At 34.7% G+C, this 14,933-nt stretch overlaps 2 protein-coding genes across 3 annotated transcripts; both read right to left on the bottom strand.

Annotated features, from left to right (window-relative positions):
• Positions 1–344: 344 nt before the first annotated feature.
• Positions 345–4,044, bottom strand: LOC125777731 (uncharacterized). Of its 2 annotated transcripts, none has more exons than XM_049453091.1 (3): positions 3,894–4,044; positions 2,398–2,615; positions 345–568 (listed from the first exon to the last, which is right to left on the bottom strand). In XM_049453091.1, the coding sequence occupies exons 1-3, from the start codon at positions 3,936–3,938 to the stop codon at positions 370–372; spliced, it is 462 nt and encodes a 153-aa protein (XP_049309048.1). In that variant the 5' UTR covers positions 3,939–4,044; the 3' UTR covers positions 345–369. The 2 variants fall into 2 exon arrangements, with proteins under 2 accessions (XP_049309048.1, XP_049309049.1); XM_049453092.1 differs by having other exon boundaries at positions 2,398–2,609; positions 3,894–4,032.
• Positions 4,045–6,345: 2,301 nt separating this feature from the next.
• On the bottom strand, positions 6,346–14,841 carry LOC105233211 (mediator of RNA polymerase II transcription subunit 23). The gene is made up of 22 exons (XM_011215214.4): positions 14,645–14,841; positions 14,466–14,559; positions 14,240–14,390; positions 14,043–14,175; positions 13,817–13,984; positions 13,240–13,755; positions 13,086–13,172; positions 12,918–13,019; positions 12,741–12,841; positions 12,434–12,682; positions 12,243–12,370; positions 12,008–12,176; positions 11,767–11,942; positions 11,398–11,710; positions 11,007–11,330; positions 10,689–10,912; positions 10,518–10,600; positions 9,096–9,243; positions 8,578–9,022; positions 8,291–8,497; positions 8,080–8,220; positions 6,346–7,050 (listed from the first exon to the last, which is right to left on the bottom strand). The coding sequence occupies exons 1-22, from the start codon at positions 14,681–14,683 to the stop codon at positions 6,585–6,587; spliced, it is 4,464 nt and encodes a 1,487-aa protein (XP_011213516.2). The 5' UTR covers positions 14,684–14,841; the 3' UTR covers positions 6,346–6,584.
• Between the last annotated feature and the right edge of the window lie 92 nt (positions 14,842–14,933).

Here is a 14,933-nt window from a genome sequence, read left to right as displayed (position 1 = left end):
TTTTTTTTTTTAAATTTTTTTTATTTATTTTTTAAGTTTTTATTTTACTTTTATTTTATTTATTTATTATTCATTTATTTTTTTTTTGTTTATTTATTTATTTTTTTTTTTTTTATTTATTTATTTTTATTTATTTATTTATTTATTAATTAATTAATTTATTTATTTATTTTTATTATTTTTTTTTTTTTATTTGTATTTTTTTTTATTTTTTTATATTTTTTTTTATTTTTATTTTTTTTTTTTATTTATTTATTTTTTTTTTTTTTTTTTATTTATTTTTTTTATTTTCATTTTTTTTAATATTTTTTATTTTTTTTACTTATTTTTTTATATTTGTTTTTAGTAATATAAAATAAAGTAGCTTTTTCATTGCGTGCTGAAGACCAGACACAGCGCCAGCCGTATATAGTCAATTGTTGAGGCGATCGCCGTGCCCACTATGCGCCAGCGCTCCAAATACAACACCAGAAAGAGATTATATTTTTCGTTAGCAATGCGAAAGGCGTAGAGACGGTGCAGATAGCCGAGCACATTCAGTTTATCCGGGAAAGCTATGTCGTAGTGGCTGAAACGTGTAGTTATTAGTGATTTTTGTCTCGTTTAAGAATAAAAGTGTGGTATTCTGTGTTGTTTTGAAAGGCCAATGGCTGTTCATTACTGTGCTTATCGAAATTTGGAAATTTTTAACAATATTTGAACGGTGTGTGAAACTAGCTGATTTCCATGTAAATTTTTCGAAATTCGTTAGTTTTTACACTTTTGCAATAAAAAAGTGGAACAAGTTGCTACAGAGTATAATAGTTTTGTTTACCTCACGGCTGTTTGTATTACCTATTAGCAAATGATCAGGATGACAATACGAGTCAAACTCCCAGTGACTGTTTGTCAGACCATTCGTGTAAGCTGTAACTTTAAGATATATTGATGAAACTTGGTACCACTTTTGGGCAAAAAATAGTAAGACTTTTTAATATAAATTTAGCGCGAAAATCCATTCGTCAAAATATCTTTTTTTAGGATACTATGATGCCAGTGACATCTGTGCATAATGTCACACCAAAATAATCATTAGTGTTTATTATACGCTTGCCTTTCTGAATTACATAAGGTGCATTCGGCGGTTTTTACGATTAGCAAAATTATTCAACAAAGAAGATCCATTAATTTTTGTGTGCGGAATCACATTTCTGGTGCCGAAATCTTCAGAATTTTGGAAAAGGCTTTCGGTGAAAATTATTTGTGGCGAGCAAGTGTTTTTGTTCGATACAAAGAGGGTCGAGAAGGCGTTGACGAACCACTTCCAAGACGGCCATCAACATCAACTGTTGATCAACACGTCAATAAAATAAAGAAATTGGGCTTGAGAATCGACGATTAATAGTCCGATCAAAAGAGAATTTGCTCCTAAGAAAAGTGAAAGCGCGATTGGTTCCATAAAAACTAAATTTTTTCGAAAAACAACATCGTTTTAAAGTCTGTGAAACAATGCTTTTTAACTGCCAAGATGTCATGAAACGTATAACTACTGGCCATGAGTATCAGATTTATGCTTACAACCCGGAAACAGATGATCAATCGGCCGCATATGGTGGCAAAGGTGAGCCGTAGCCGAAAAAACCACGTCAAAACAGACCGTAACCACATCTACTTTTCGCCAGAGTCTAAAAATGTTCAAAATTGGACCATAACTGTTCAAGCCCCTCAGATACCAAATATAGCGACCTCAGTGCCTATTGCGTACTTTTCACCTAAAATATCGGTCAATCTAATAGATACATATATTTTTACAATACAGAGAGAGTGCTGTCCTGGTGATGACAAAAATGGATTCAATCGGCTCAATATTTTCCTTATCCATATCGCATGTGTCAGCCAATATCTGTCTTTGTGTAAAAAAGGATTAATTTGAATGCAAATATACCCTCGCCTTCGTATAAACAATTTCAAGGTTTTCGAACTTTCGGCTGACTCTTCTTCTTATATGTATGTATGTATGTAGATTGGTGATGGTATGTGAGGTAATTTAATGAAACTAGGTGAATAAATCGACAGTCGAGGTGTTGAAATTGAATATAAATGCTTTTGGAACGTCAGGAATGGTAGGACTTCCAAGTGTGTTTCCGACATAATCTACAATAGTTCAAGGTTGTTCATAATATTGAGAGAAACTGTAGTTCGGTGAAGTTAAAAAAATTTTGTCCCTTCATATCATTTGATTCGGATAAAAGTTGTGGCCTAAGTAAAGCTGTCTGAGCTATCAAGCTCAATATGTTATAAAAGTATCTCTCAGAGGTTTGCGGACAATTCACCCTTTTTTTGTTTATGTATATGACAAAGCCGGTGATGAAGTTTTGAAGTGCTTTCACTGTAAGCATTCTAGATTGTTATACTCACTTTTCGATGATATACTGCACCTCAGCGTAGGACCAAATGAAAATGACCGCTGGATATAAGACCGGTAGTAGGATGAAAATTGCCAAAATGAAGGTGATCAACACCTTGAGTATTGTCGGAAAAGGTAATGGTTCCAGCCAAGTGTTAACCAAATGATCGATAAAGGGCTGTTGGTAGTAAATAATTTTACTAAAGAACGGCATATGCCTCCACTGTTTCTTAAAAAGTAAAACAATGAAAAAAATTTGACATTAATAACACTTTATAAAATAATTATAAAATATTTATGAATAATAATTATAAATATGTTGTAAGCAAGGACAACTATATTATGGCTCTCATTATGTTAATTGATTACAGGAATATATAACGAGTGATAGAAATAGAGGTCCTTTTTTCAATACCCTCTTTTCGGCAGATCATTCATTATTGGCTAATATTCGACCGAAAAGACCACTTCTAGCACGCAGTGAAGAAAATATAGCAGTTGTAGCTGAGAGTGTACACGAAGACCGCAGCAATTCGATTCGGCGCCGTTCGCAGCATCTCGGACTGACGTACGGGCATTTTACGTCAAGATCTTAATTTGAAAGCATACAAAATACAACTTGTGCTTCGCTGTATGAGCTCTTGCAAAGTTCCGAGAAGATCTGACGTTTTCGATCCAAATTATTTTCAGAGATGAGGCCTATTTCTGGCTCAATGGATATGTAAACAAGCAAAATTGCCGCATTTGGAACGAAGAGCAACCTGAAGAGATTTAAGAGCTAACATTTCATAAAAAAAAAAAAACGGTTTGGTGTGGTTTGTGGTCCGGTGGTATCATCGGTCCATATTTCTTCAAAAATGATGCCGGTGAGAACGTAACCGTCAATGGCGACCATTATCGCGTTATGATAACCGATTATTTGATGACAGAAATTGAAGCTCGTGATCTCCCTGCCATTTGGTTTGAACAAGACGGCGCCACTTCCCACACATCGTATCAATCAACGGATTTGTCGAGAGAACACTGCGTTGAGCTGATAATTTCAGGTTTTGGGCCGGTCGATTGGTCACTAAGATCATGTGATATCACACCGTTTAACATTTTCCTGTGGGGATATGTTAAGTCTGAAGTGTATGCGGACGATCCCGCTTCGACTCAGGCCTTGTATTAAAACGTTACACGTGTACAGGTACCAGTCGAAATGCTCGAACGAGTCATCGAAAACTGGACTCAACAGATGGACCATCTGAGACGAAGACGCGGCCAACATTTGAAAAAGATAATCTTCAAAAAATAAATAAATGCCAAAGAATGTTCTTTCGAATGATAATCAATTTTCACCATTAATTTTGAAGTTTCTGTGTTTTTTTTTTTTAAGTAGAGAACCTCGAATGGATCACTCATTACATGTCGGCAATGTGGAACCAAAAATAATTGCAGACCCGCTCTCCAGTTTGCTGAAAGAATGGATTGGCTTTATTTACATGCATACATTTTCAGTACTCACAATTTTTCGACAATGCAGAGGTTTGTGCCAAATTTTCCGATACATTTTCGTCGCGTTAAAAAATCCGAAAAACCGTGAAAAAAATTTGAAATAAAAAGGTCGTTAGAAATTAAAAACTAAATATATAAAAACAATATATATGCCATAAAAAAATAATATAACAAATCTGTTCGGTTTAAAAATGCTAACAGAAAGAAAAACTAAACAAAAACTTGATTGATTGAAAAACAAAATTTCTAATGATATTCAGTTGGAATTAGGGGACTACAATGTGTACGATAGTAAAATTTTTTAAATTGATAAGCAGGTATGGGGTGTGTTCAAAGACACCGCTTACGTCGTTATAATCGAGTTAACAACTGCGCACCAGTCGTTTTTTCTTTTCGCTGTTTGGCGCCAATTGGAGATTCCAAGCATAGCCAGGTCCTTCTCCACCTGGTATTTTCGACGGAGTGGAGGTCTTCCTCTCCTCTGCTTTCCCCGGTGGGAACTGTGTAGAATACTCTCAGAGCTGGAGTGATTTCATCGGACGACATGCATAGCCGCTATCTCTTAATTCAGTGAACTATGTCAATGTCGTCGTATATCTCGACTGTAGTGAATTCTACAATAAATTTAAATTCGAAAAAGGACCATAAAACGACCGTAGAACCTTTGTCTCGAAAACGCGTAACGTCGACTCATCAGATGTTGTCATCGTCCATACCTCTGCACCATATTGCAAGACGGGGATGATGATGGACTTGTAGAATTTGGTCTTTGTTCGTCGAGAGAGGACTTTCTCAATTGCCTACTCAGTCCGATGTAGCCCACGTTAGCAAGAGTTATTCTGCGTTAGATGTCGACGCTGACGTGGTTGTTGGTCTTAATGCTGGCCCCAAGATAGACGAAATTATCTACGATTTCGAAGTTATGACTGTCAACGTGGGAGACAAGTCGCGAGTGCGACGACTGTCTGTTTGATGACAGCAGATATTTCGTCTTGCGTTCATTTACTACCATACCCATTTGCTTCGCTTCCTTATCCAGTTTGGAGAAAGCATTGCTAACGGCGGGGTTGTTGAGGCCAAATATATCAATATCATCGGCGTACGACAGCAGCTGTACACTGTAATAGAATTATTTCGGCCGGCAATCTATCGGCCCGCCACTATAGTCGCTACTTGCAGATGTGTAATCGACAAAAATGTTATATAGCTAAGATAATGCGGCTCCAATATGGCAGTGTTTTCCGAGCCATATTAAATGACACTGCTGAGGTATTAGCCAGTATGGTGCCGTTTGATATTCAGAAAGACAAATTCGAAAGAATATATGTATGTTATTTATTAGAGACGTCTACCGCAGCAATAAGAGATGAGAGAATCAAAAGCATCGCAATGTGGCAGCAACGGCGGTAAACTTCATGCAAAGTACGGTGGACACACACTGATTCCGGACATACATTCGTGGAGAGGTAGATAACATGGTGACCTGGATTTCCACCTGACCCAAATACTCAGTGGCCCTGGATGCTTTAGAAACTACCTATACAAATATCGTCATGACTTTAGTCCATATTCTCCGACGTGCACAGAGTGTATAGAAGACTCTGAACACGTACTCTATCATTCCCATTGGTTTTCAAGTATAAGGGAAAGTGAGCTAAAAACTGCACTTGGAGGATGATGGAAAATTTTACTGCACTTACATATGTGCGAGTCCTCTGTAAAATAGAAAACTGTCAGCAAAGCGGCAGCTCTAATTATGACAATATTGAGACATTTACAACATATAAAGCATCAGTCAGTCTGTACAATAGAGGAAATGTAAATGTCTTCTTCCCTTGCATGTGTAGTAGTTCTTTGTCTAGTGGTCCCGTAGGAAAGAAATGAGATGAGAGTATGTTAGGTTTAGCGGATTAAAGTCCCGCATTCCGGCTTCCGTTGCTTCCTCCTACTATAAAAAAGCATTTGATTCCGATCGTTCAGTTTGTTTGACAGCTATATACTATTGTGATTGATCTAAACAATTTCTTTAGATATTACATTATTATTTAAGATAATAATCGGTGTCAAATTTCGTGTAGATATCTCGTCAAATGAAAAAGTTTTCCATGCAGCATTTGATTCCGTTCGTTAAATTTGTATGGCAGCCATATGGTAAAGTGGTACGATATCAGCGGTTTCGACAAATTAGCAGCTTCTTAGAGAGAAAAAGAAATGTACAACATTTCAGATCGATATCTCGCCAACTGAGCGACTAGTTCGCATATATATGAAATGACGGAAGGACATAGCTAAATGAAAACAGCTCGTCATGCCGGTCATTTACATAGATATATACTTTATAGGGTCTCCGACATTACTTTCTAGGTGTTCCAAACTTAATGGCATACTTAATATACACTGTTCAGGGTATAAAAAAATGGTAAAAAATTCACCATAAATATTGTTATCTTCGAAATTTTGCGTTTTGATTCGGCCGAAATTTAATGTGGTATAAATTATGTCTATAAATGCTGTAGCACTTCGTAATAGTATATTTCTTAAAGTTAATTATATTTATACATACTATATGTATATAGTACAAATACACAATCATACTATAAATTAAAAACACATAATCGAGTGATGACGAAAGACATTGACATTTGTAAATATATAACTGTTATTACTTATATGATGCTAAGTAAAATATAACGGCTGATATTTAGTAGCGAGGCGGCATATTTTGCATAAAATATTGCATTTGTTGCGGTTGGTGTTGGCCCATGTTTGTGGACATATGTTGTTGTTGTTGATGTTGTTGCTGTTGCTGCTGTTGTTGTTGTTGTTGCTGCTGCTGTTGCTGTTGTTGTGCCATTAAATTATAATTTGACATTTGCATATGATTGCCTGGCACATTGCCGACCACACCAACCATTGGCACGTTTTGTTGCTGCTGTTGTTGTTGTTGTTGCGCATTTTGTTGCTGTTGCTGCTGAACATTGACATTCGCTTGCATTTGCTGTTGTTGGGTCTGCCCGCTTGGCATATTCGGCTTTTGTTGTTGTTGTTGCTGTATTTGTTGTTGCTGCTGCTGTGCTTGCTGTTGCGCGGCGGCAGCAATCTGTTGTTGCAGCGGTGCTTGGTGTTGCTGCTGCTGTTGTTGTTGTGGAGTGATCGCTTTTTGGAGACTGCAAGTTGAAAATATTGTTTTAAGAAGGGTTTTTTAAAGAAGTTTGTGTCGAACTTCAACTCAAATGGCGAAAAATTTACAAAGTTACGAGTATTTTTATACCTGTTATACGAACGTTATATACTCGTATCAGATTTCAAAAGCTTAAAACATTTTCCGCAAAACTCACGTTTTCTATGCCGATGAGCCTCTAAACTTCTAAAGCCCTTTTGAATTTTTAAACATTATTTCTATGCATAATTTACGAGGTGACATTGAATTTTTTTTTTTTTCCAAATTTGTTGGTATTTTTCATTTTACAATAACAAATTAAACGTGTTTTTGCAAAATATTTCGTTTTTTTCATTCAAAGTGCTCACAAAATGTGAAAACATTTAAATTTAGTTCGGTCAGTTTATATTGCAGCTATATGCTATAGTGGTCCGAACTGGATTCCATATTCGGAAATAGTAATTTATGCCAACTTTCTTGAAGATATCTTTTCATATAACGAAGATCGTCATGAAAGGATTTGAGTTTGACGGAACGGTTTGTATGGCAGCTATATGCTTAAGTTGTCCGATCTGAAAAATTTCTTCGGAGATTGGAGCAATGTCTTAGTTAATTATCTATGCAAAATTTCGTAAACAAAAAAGTTTTTCGTACAAGGACTTGATTCCGATAATACAGTTTGTATGCCAGCTATATGCTATATCGGCGGTTCCGACAAAAGAGCAGCGTTTTAGTGAGAAAAGAACGTGTGCAAAATTTCAGGTCAATATCTCAAGAACAAGAGACTAGTTCACGTATATACAGATGGACAAGACTAAATTCAGCTTGTCCCTCTGATCATTTATATGTGCACTTTTTAGGGTCTCCGACGTTTCTTTTTATTAGGTGTTACACACATTGTGTCAAACTTAATATTCATGGTATAAATCGAGTTTAACCGTTTCATCACCAAATCATAAAAATGAGTCTTGTTCCACACGAATTTAACCTTCCTTAAGAATAGACTGAGCTTTAGATGGAAGAAAAAATTGCTTACTTTTTTTCGGTGTTGATATCCTCAATATTCAAACGCGTTATGAAGCGCAGGCGCAACTGCAAGGCAGGCCGCAGTCGCTTTATAATCACCTCCGATTCATTTTTGATGACATTGCCGACATGTATGTACTTGATATGATAGCTAAGGGTAAGAGAAAAAAAAAAACAATTAAGAAGAAGCATGCGTGGACAAAGCAAATGTTAATACATACAGAAAATCACAAATCGTATCTAAGTACTCAAGTGGCCCCTGCGCCTTGTCTACCACATCGAGCATTTCGTATATCATGATGGCAATGCCGGCCACCGTGTTGGGTTTCTCCAAATCGATGCGCTGCAAAAATGGTCCGAACACATGAAATAGGTAGACAAGCTGCTGCTCGGTGCGTACGCAAGGCTTCAGCTTCTCGGCTATATATCTGTTATGTTAAAAGTAATAATGGATTAAAAACAAATAATATATATATGTATATATATAGAAATTAAATATATTACGCACTTGGTCATTGCCGCCAACTTAAAGCCGCCCATGTGATGGAAAGTGGCATGCGCCACAGCCAATATTAAGACGTAGCTCTTCTCGATCATAGATTCGCAGACAGTCTTAAAATTGAACAATTCGAATGCCGAAAAGCGGTAATTCCATTTGATCATTTTTGGCGAGTTCAGCGCATCATGCAAACGATCGTAGATAACGGACCAATGTGTTTCTGGCAGCGCTGCCAATATACTGCCGACAGCATTAATGTAGTTGTGTATCTCCTTTTGCGGTATCAATGAGTAGCCCTTCACAATCACATCCACCACATTGTTTGCGACGATCGACGGTGCAATCGGCAAGCTGAGCAACTCCACACACGTTACGTACAGCGCATGCGCTGGTGCATTGGGGAATTCATTGAAACGCCAGTCCGTGTTAAAGAAGACATTTTTGCCCGTAATTGCTGCGAAACAAAGTGTAAGAAGTGAATTAAATGTATGTGGTGAGTTGCGCATAAACAAGGATGGTGAACTTACTATCCGATAGGCGACGCACCAAATTGATATAGTAGTTGAGTTCGGGATTCCAAAGTAGCTCCTGGTTTTGTAAAAACATTTTGTATGGCTCACTAACACACCAATTCGGTGGGCGTATGTCGCAGAAGGCGCCAGTAATTGCGCTCACCTGAGGATGGGAAAAGAATTGAGGGGAGTTGAGAAAGGGAGTCAGCACGATTTTTATAGAAGTTAAAACGTATTTTTATTGAAAAAAAAAAATAAATAAAAAAGTAAGATAATAATTAAAGAAAAAAAATAATAATAAAAAATTAGTAAATAAATATATATGTATATATAAAAAATTAAAAACAAAATTGAAAATAAATAAAAAATAATTAAAAAAAATTATAAAAATATATATAAAAGTAAGAAAAAAATTAAAGAAAAATTAAAAAAAAATAATAAATAAATTTAAAATATAAAAAAAATACAAAAAAAAATAAAAAACTAAACAATAAAAATTATCACAAAAGAAAACAAAAAGAAAATAACAATAAAAAATAAAGACTCAAAAATGAATATAAAATAAAGACACAACGAATGAAATAAATTCATTTAATTTAAAAAGCAAATTGGAAATAAAAAAAAATAAAAAAAATTTATAAAAAATAATATAAAAGTAAGAAATAAATATAACAAAGAAACAATATAAAACTAAAAATAAAGTAAAGATCAAAAAAGCAAACAACGAAATAATTTAATTAAATAAACAAGTTAAAAAAACCTATAAAAATACATAAATATAAAAGGAAACTAAGAATTAAGAAAAAATAAAAAAGGAAATAAAAATAAATTTAAAAAAGACATTAAAAAATAAGAAAGAAAACAATACGAGATGAAGAAAAAAATAATAAAAATTATGAAAAATAACGATAAAAAATAAATAAAAAATTTAAAATTGAAAAAATACAAAAAATTATAAAAAATAAATACAAAAATTAAAAAAATTAAAGAAAACAATAAGAAAATAAAATCAAAACGAAATACATAAAAAAATAAAAAACAAAACAATAAAAAATATAACAAAAAAGAAAACAAAAAGAACTATAAAGACTATATAATAAAATAACTAAAAAGAATGAATAAAATAAATTAATAAGCATAAATAAATGAGCAGAATTAATTCATTCCAACAAAATATAGAAAATAGATCAAAATTTATAACAAAGTAGTAAATTTAAAAATTCAGTAACATTTTAAACAGTTTTAAATTATAAAGGATATATTAAAAAACATAATAAAAAAAATGAATTTATATTCAATAAATATGATATAAACAGAGAAAAAATAATAGGTAAAAAGGAAAAAAATAATAATAATAAAGAATAAAAAAAATAATATAAATAGCTTATAAAAATAATAAAAAATTATAATAATAGTAGCTTCCTAGCATATGTTTACCAATTTCTTTTTGAGCGATGGACGTTCGCGCAAAATTCTTTCGTAGAAATGCAAAGTGTTATACAAATAAGTAATGGGGCGATCTGAGCAGAAAAGTACAAAATAGATTATTTGAAAATACAAAACTAATTTAAAAAAATGCAAGTAAACTAATTATATACAACAACATACCGTGGAATTTGTATAGAATACTGAGATGATCCAATATAACCTCACATATTTGATGAACATGTTGTATGGGCAATTCAATAAAACGATGCACAACTATATCTAATACTGGTAAAAATCTCAGGCATACATTTGAGAAATACACCGGCAATGGTGGATGTGAGGCTGATTCGTCGGGTGCGAATTTTTCGGGATACTTCTGATGGAATTGCAAATGCTTTTCGTGCCTGTAAGTGTATATGAAATGAGATAAAAATATTTTTTAAGTTTTGCTTAATGAAATAGAAATATTTTTAAGTTTCGTACAATAAATAAACTTACCAGTTGTTCTGTTTCCAGTGATCGGGATGATTCTCTTTGCAAAACTCCTGTATGCGATTGCGCAACTCCGATGTTTTCAATAACAACAATTGTATTATGAGGAAGCACACTTGCGCTTCGTTGCCCTCTTGTGTGCGTAGAGCCAAACAGAGTACCACACGATCAATGGTAACAATATTATACTTCCAAATCATGTTATTTATGGTGTCGACACATTTGTGTATAAAATCCTTGCCATTACTATTGGCCACCTCACCAACTAAGTAATCGCACAGCTTACGTAAATGTGCTGACAATGCGCGTGCGCTAATGCCTTCCAAAATTCTGCAATGAAAATATAATTATAACCTAATTTTTTGCAAAAAAAAAAAAAATCTTTAAGTTAATTTACTTGTAGGCGACCGGACTGACGTTCTCAGTTTCCCAGATCATTTTGAAAAGCAGACAGAGGAAAAGTGGATTGGTGCTCGGGCGTATAAAATGATTCATAATATCATTATCGTTCGACATAGAAGTCCAGTTACGATATTCCTCTTCAACAGATTTCTTAAGTAATTGTTTATTCTCCAGCGGATGATTATTTTGCACGAAGAACTCATTCAAAGCGGGCGGAAAGCAGGCTAACGAGTGCGAGGCCCAAGAGTGTGGCGTATTTTGCATGATAACGTTCAGTAGCTCCTTGCACCAGGGCTGCAATTCGTCGCCTACGAATGGGAACGTGAAAACATATAGGGAATAAAATTGATATAAGCTAACAAACCTAGGCCAGTCATATGCATTGAACGTGCCAGCGTTAGTATGAGCACGCGATTCAGCTCCTCACTTTCGCTGGAAGCGACAGAGCCAGGTGGTTTCTCGCTGAAATAGCGTGACATTTGTGGCTGCATCTCAACCGAGCCCAAACCAGTGATGAGACGCAAAGCGGTGGATTCAAAGCTGTAATGGAAAGTTATATATTTTCTTAATTTATAATTTTCAACGTTATTTTTGTAAATATCTACCACAAATTCAATTGCATTTTATTGGTTTGCGGCGAAACGACTGTGCAGTGTGAGAGTAATTGCAAGCGATATTGCGTCGGTATGTGATGTAGGCGATAAAGAAACATTTCCAACAGCGTATGAAGAATACCCCAGGCCTGGTGCTTGAAAACAGCGGGCAGCAATTGCTCTATAAGGTGTTATTATTAAAAATTTTCACAAGTACCGAATATAACATTATTATAAAGAAACCTACGCAAGAAACCTTTGATGCCCAGCGATTCGATTTCTGTATAAACCAAAAGACGAGCATAAGTTTCAACCAAAGCCGGTGTTGGTATGGAGCTCTTAGCTTGCGCTTGCTTTATCATTTGAGTAAAAAAGCTACAAAAGTACAATAAAGAAAATTATTCAAAGAAATTGTTAGTGTGCACGCGTATTCCTCACCTGTGTATAAGCGACATCTTGCTGTGCACCGTTAAACTATCCAACACAACCATAGAGAATGGCGCGGGTGGCACTTGACCACCAGCTGCAGTTTTGGCATTGCCATTTAACGTTTCGGTGAGTATATTCATGGGACGTGAGAAATATTCTTGATTTGTAGAATATGCATTACAAATCAGTATGATACGAAAATCATTGCCCAAACTCATGGACATCAGTGTATTGGGCATAACCAAATGTTGCAAGAAACTGTGAATGAGCAGTGTAATTAGTGATATAGAATGTTTTTTTAAGTGGTTTAACATACTCATGATGATTTTTCAGCGCAATCGGCAATGGTCTATTAATACTCATATTCTCCAACCTAGCTTTCTTCATCAGGTGTATCCAAATGCATATGGGCGCCATCTAAAATTTCCAAATCCACATTTCATTATTAAATATATTTTTTATTTTTTAATTTTCATTAAAATAATTCACTTACCTGACGCAATAACGAAGATTTAGTGCAGTCGGGCAACTTTAAAGGCTCCTGCTCGGGATAAAGCAAGTCGAAGAGCTTGAAGGTTGGCAGAAAATTGGCAATCTATGCGCGTATATATAAAAGTAAATTGTAGTAAACTTGTTTTCAATAAATTTTGAAGTTACCTACCGGATTTTTTTGTATGCTGCCTGATATAAATTGCAACAGTATCCACATAAGTTGATCGCGACCCTTACGCAGCTCTTTTTTTGAAAGCTGCAATAAGCAATATATAAAAATAATTGTTTTATCAGTTTTTGAAATAAATCCAATCATTTCCCACCTTTTCATATAAGGCCGACACTATGTGTGCAAAACTGACAAATTGAAAGAGCACAAAATATATCAGTTGCGACGACAGATGCAACCATACCCATTCATTCATGGAGTTCTGTTCTTCATAAACACTAAAACTGCTACCCATCATAGAGTCATTGTTTTCAGTCATTTCCATTGCCGAAATGATTAAATTAACTAATTGATCTTCGAGTTTATAGCAACGTTGCTTTTGTTGTTTCTGTAAACTCATCATTACCGATACCATTTCCTTGGAATACGGTTGATCCAGCACATAACGTAAAAGTTTTGTTTGCTCTTCGAGCAAATCGGAATCATAAGGTAGACTACCTTTAAATACGAAACGCAATGTATTCGGATCTAATTTCCACGAATTCATCATATGATCTGCATAACCAAAACTCTCCACAATTGGCAGCATATGTGAGTGACCAATGATTGATACCATTTGCGCGGTTCTGCGGAATTCCTCCATGAAATCGGTCATCATTTTGTTAATAGTCTGCAGGTTAAAAAAATTTAAATTAATATAGTTGAAAAATTATATTTCCTTAAAAACTTACCCAGTGGTACGGTGGTGGCTTCATGATTTCGTTAGCGATAAAATACCCTGGTAGCAGGCAATTATTACGATCAAATATGTAATTTAGCGTATCCTTCAGTGACTGCAGCTGCGGCAAGAAGCTAACGTTTATATTCACCGGAAATGTTTGCGCTTTATCACGGCACATCTGTAAATATAATAATTATAAGCCAAGTTTCCAAATAACAAAATGTATATTATTGTGCCTTCATTATTTCGCGCACGCCTTTGTAGTCCACCAGCGGTAATACGCGTTTAATTATTTTGAAGCTTTCAATCCAAAAACTGGCATTCTCGTAAACCAAACGATCGCAGAGGAAAATCTTATCACAAAGCATTCTGAAAAGCGATCATCAAAAACGTTTTTTATAGAATAAGAAAATCATGTGTCATTCTAACTTACCTTGCAGTTATAACATTAGTTTCGGCGAGCTTTCCTAATGTATTCATAAGCACACGCAGGTGCGAAATATTAGTTGCGTTAGCAGCGCGTTGCAAATACTGCCGCACCAAGCCCTCTTTGTTATCCTGTGGTACCTCCTTAAATTTGCTCACTAAATACATATGTACATGAAAGAAAATTATTATTATTCACTTCCAAGTTATATTCACTTTTGTTCTTTACTTACATATACTGTCGGTAAAAGAGGCCGATTTATCCTCTTCGCCATTTGGTTTATATACAATAACACTGAGGAACGCTTCCTCGATTGGTTCCACCTTCTGTAAAACACATATACATTTAATATATAAATATATACACAAACACTTGTTGTTTTATCTGTAGCTTCAAAGGCAATTCACTTACCAGAAAACTGTTTACTGCTTCCAATATTTCCGTGTCCATTTTATAGGTTTTAAGTTATTTATGGACTTTTTATTAAACCAAACTTTAGCCTACTAAAAAAGGCTAAATGAAAGCAGGATATATTTACTGTAGACCGGCAATGCAGAGAAATTGCATTTACAGATGTTGTCTGCCAAACAAATGTTTTGTTGACTTGTAGAGGTTGCCAGATTGTTACATTAAGTAATTTTTAAATTCATTAACCCTATGAATACTTACATAAAAAAGGCTTAACTGTTTGAGTTTATGA

Source organism: Bactrocera dorsalis, chromosome 3, assembly GCF_023373825.1.
Source record: "Bactrocera dorsalis isolate Fly_Bdor chromosome 3, ASM2337382v1, whole genome shotgun sequence".
Taxonomy (NCBI): domain Eukaryota; kingdom Metazoa; phylum Arthropoda; class Insecta; order Diptera; family Tephritidae; genus Bactrocera; species Bactrocera dorsalis.
This window is presented reverse-complemented; position numbering and strand designations above follow the sequence as displayed.

Bases quoted from the DNA above. Each gene is read 5' to 3' on its own strand.
- LOC125777731 (XM_049453091.1), bottom strand. From the start codon at position 3,938: ATGTATCGGAAAATTTGGCACAAACCTCTGCATTGTCGAAAAATT. The intron at 2,616-3,893 runs GTGAGTACTGAA...TTACTTTTTAAG, and splicing joins CTCTGCATTGTCGAAAAATT to AAACAGTGGAGGCATATGCC. The intron at 569-2,397 runs GTGAGTATAACA...TACACGTTTCAG, and splicing joins GTGCAGTATATCATCGAAAA to CCACTACGACATAGCTTTCC.
- LOC105233211 (XM_011215214.4), bottom strand. From the start codon at position 14,683: ATGGACACGGAAATATTGGAAGCAGTAAACAGTTTTCTG. The intron at 14,391-14,465 runs GTAAGTAAAGAA...ATATGTATTTAG, and splicing joins CTCTTTTACCGACAGTATAT to TGAGCAAATTTAAGGAGGTA. The intron at 12,371-12,433 runs GTGAGGAATACG...GTACTTTTGTAG, and splicing joins AAGATGTCGCTTATACACAG to CTTTTTTACTCAAATGATAA.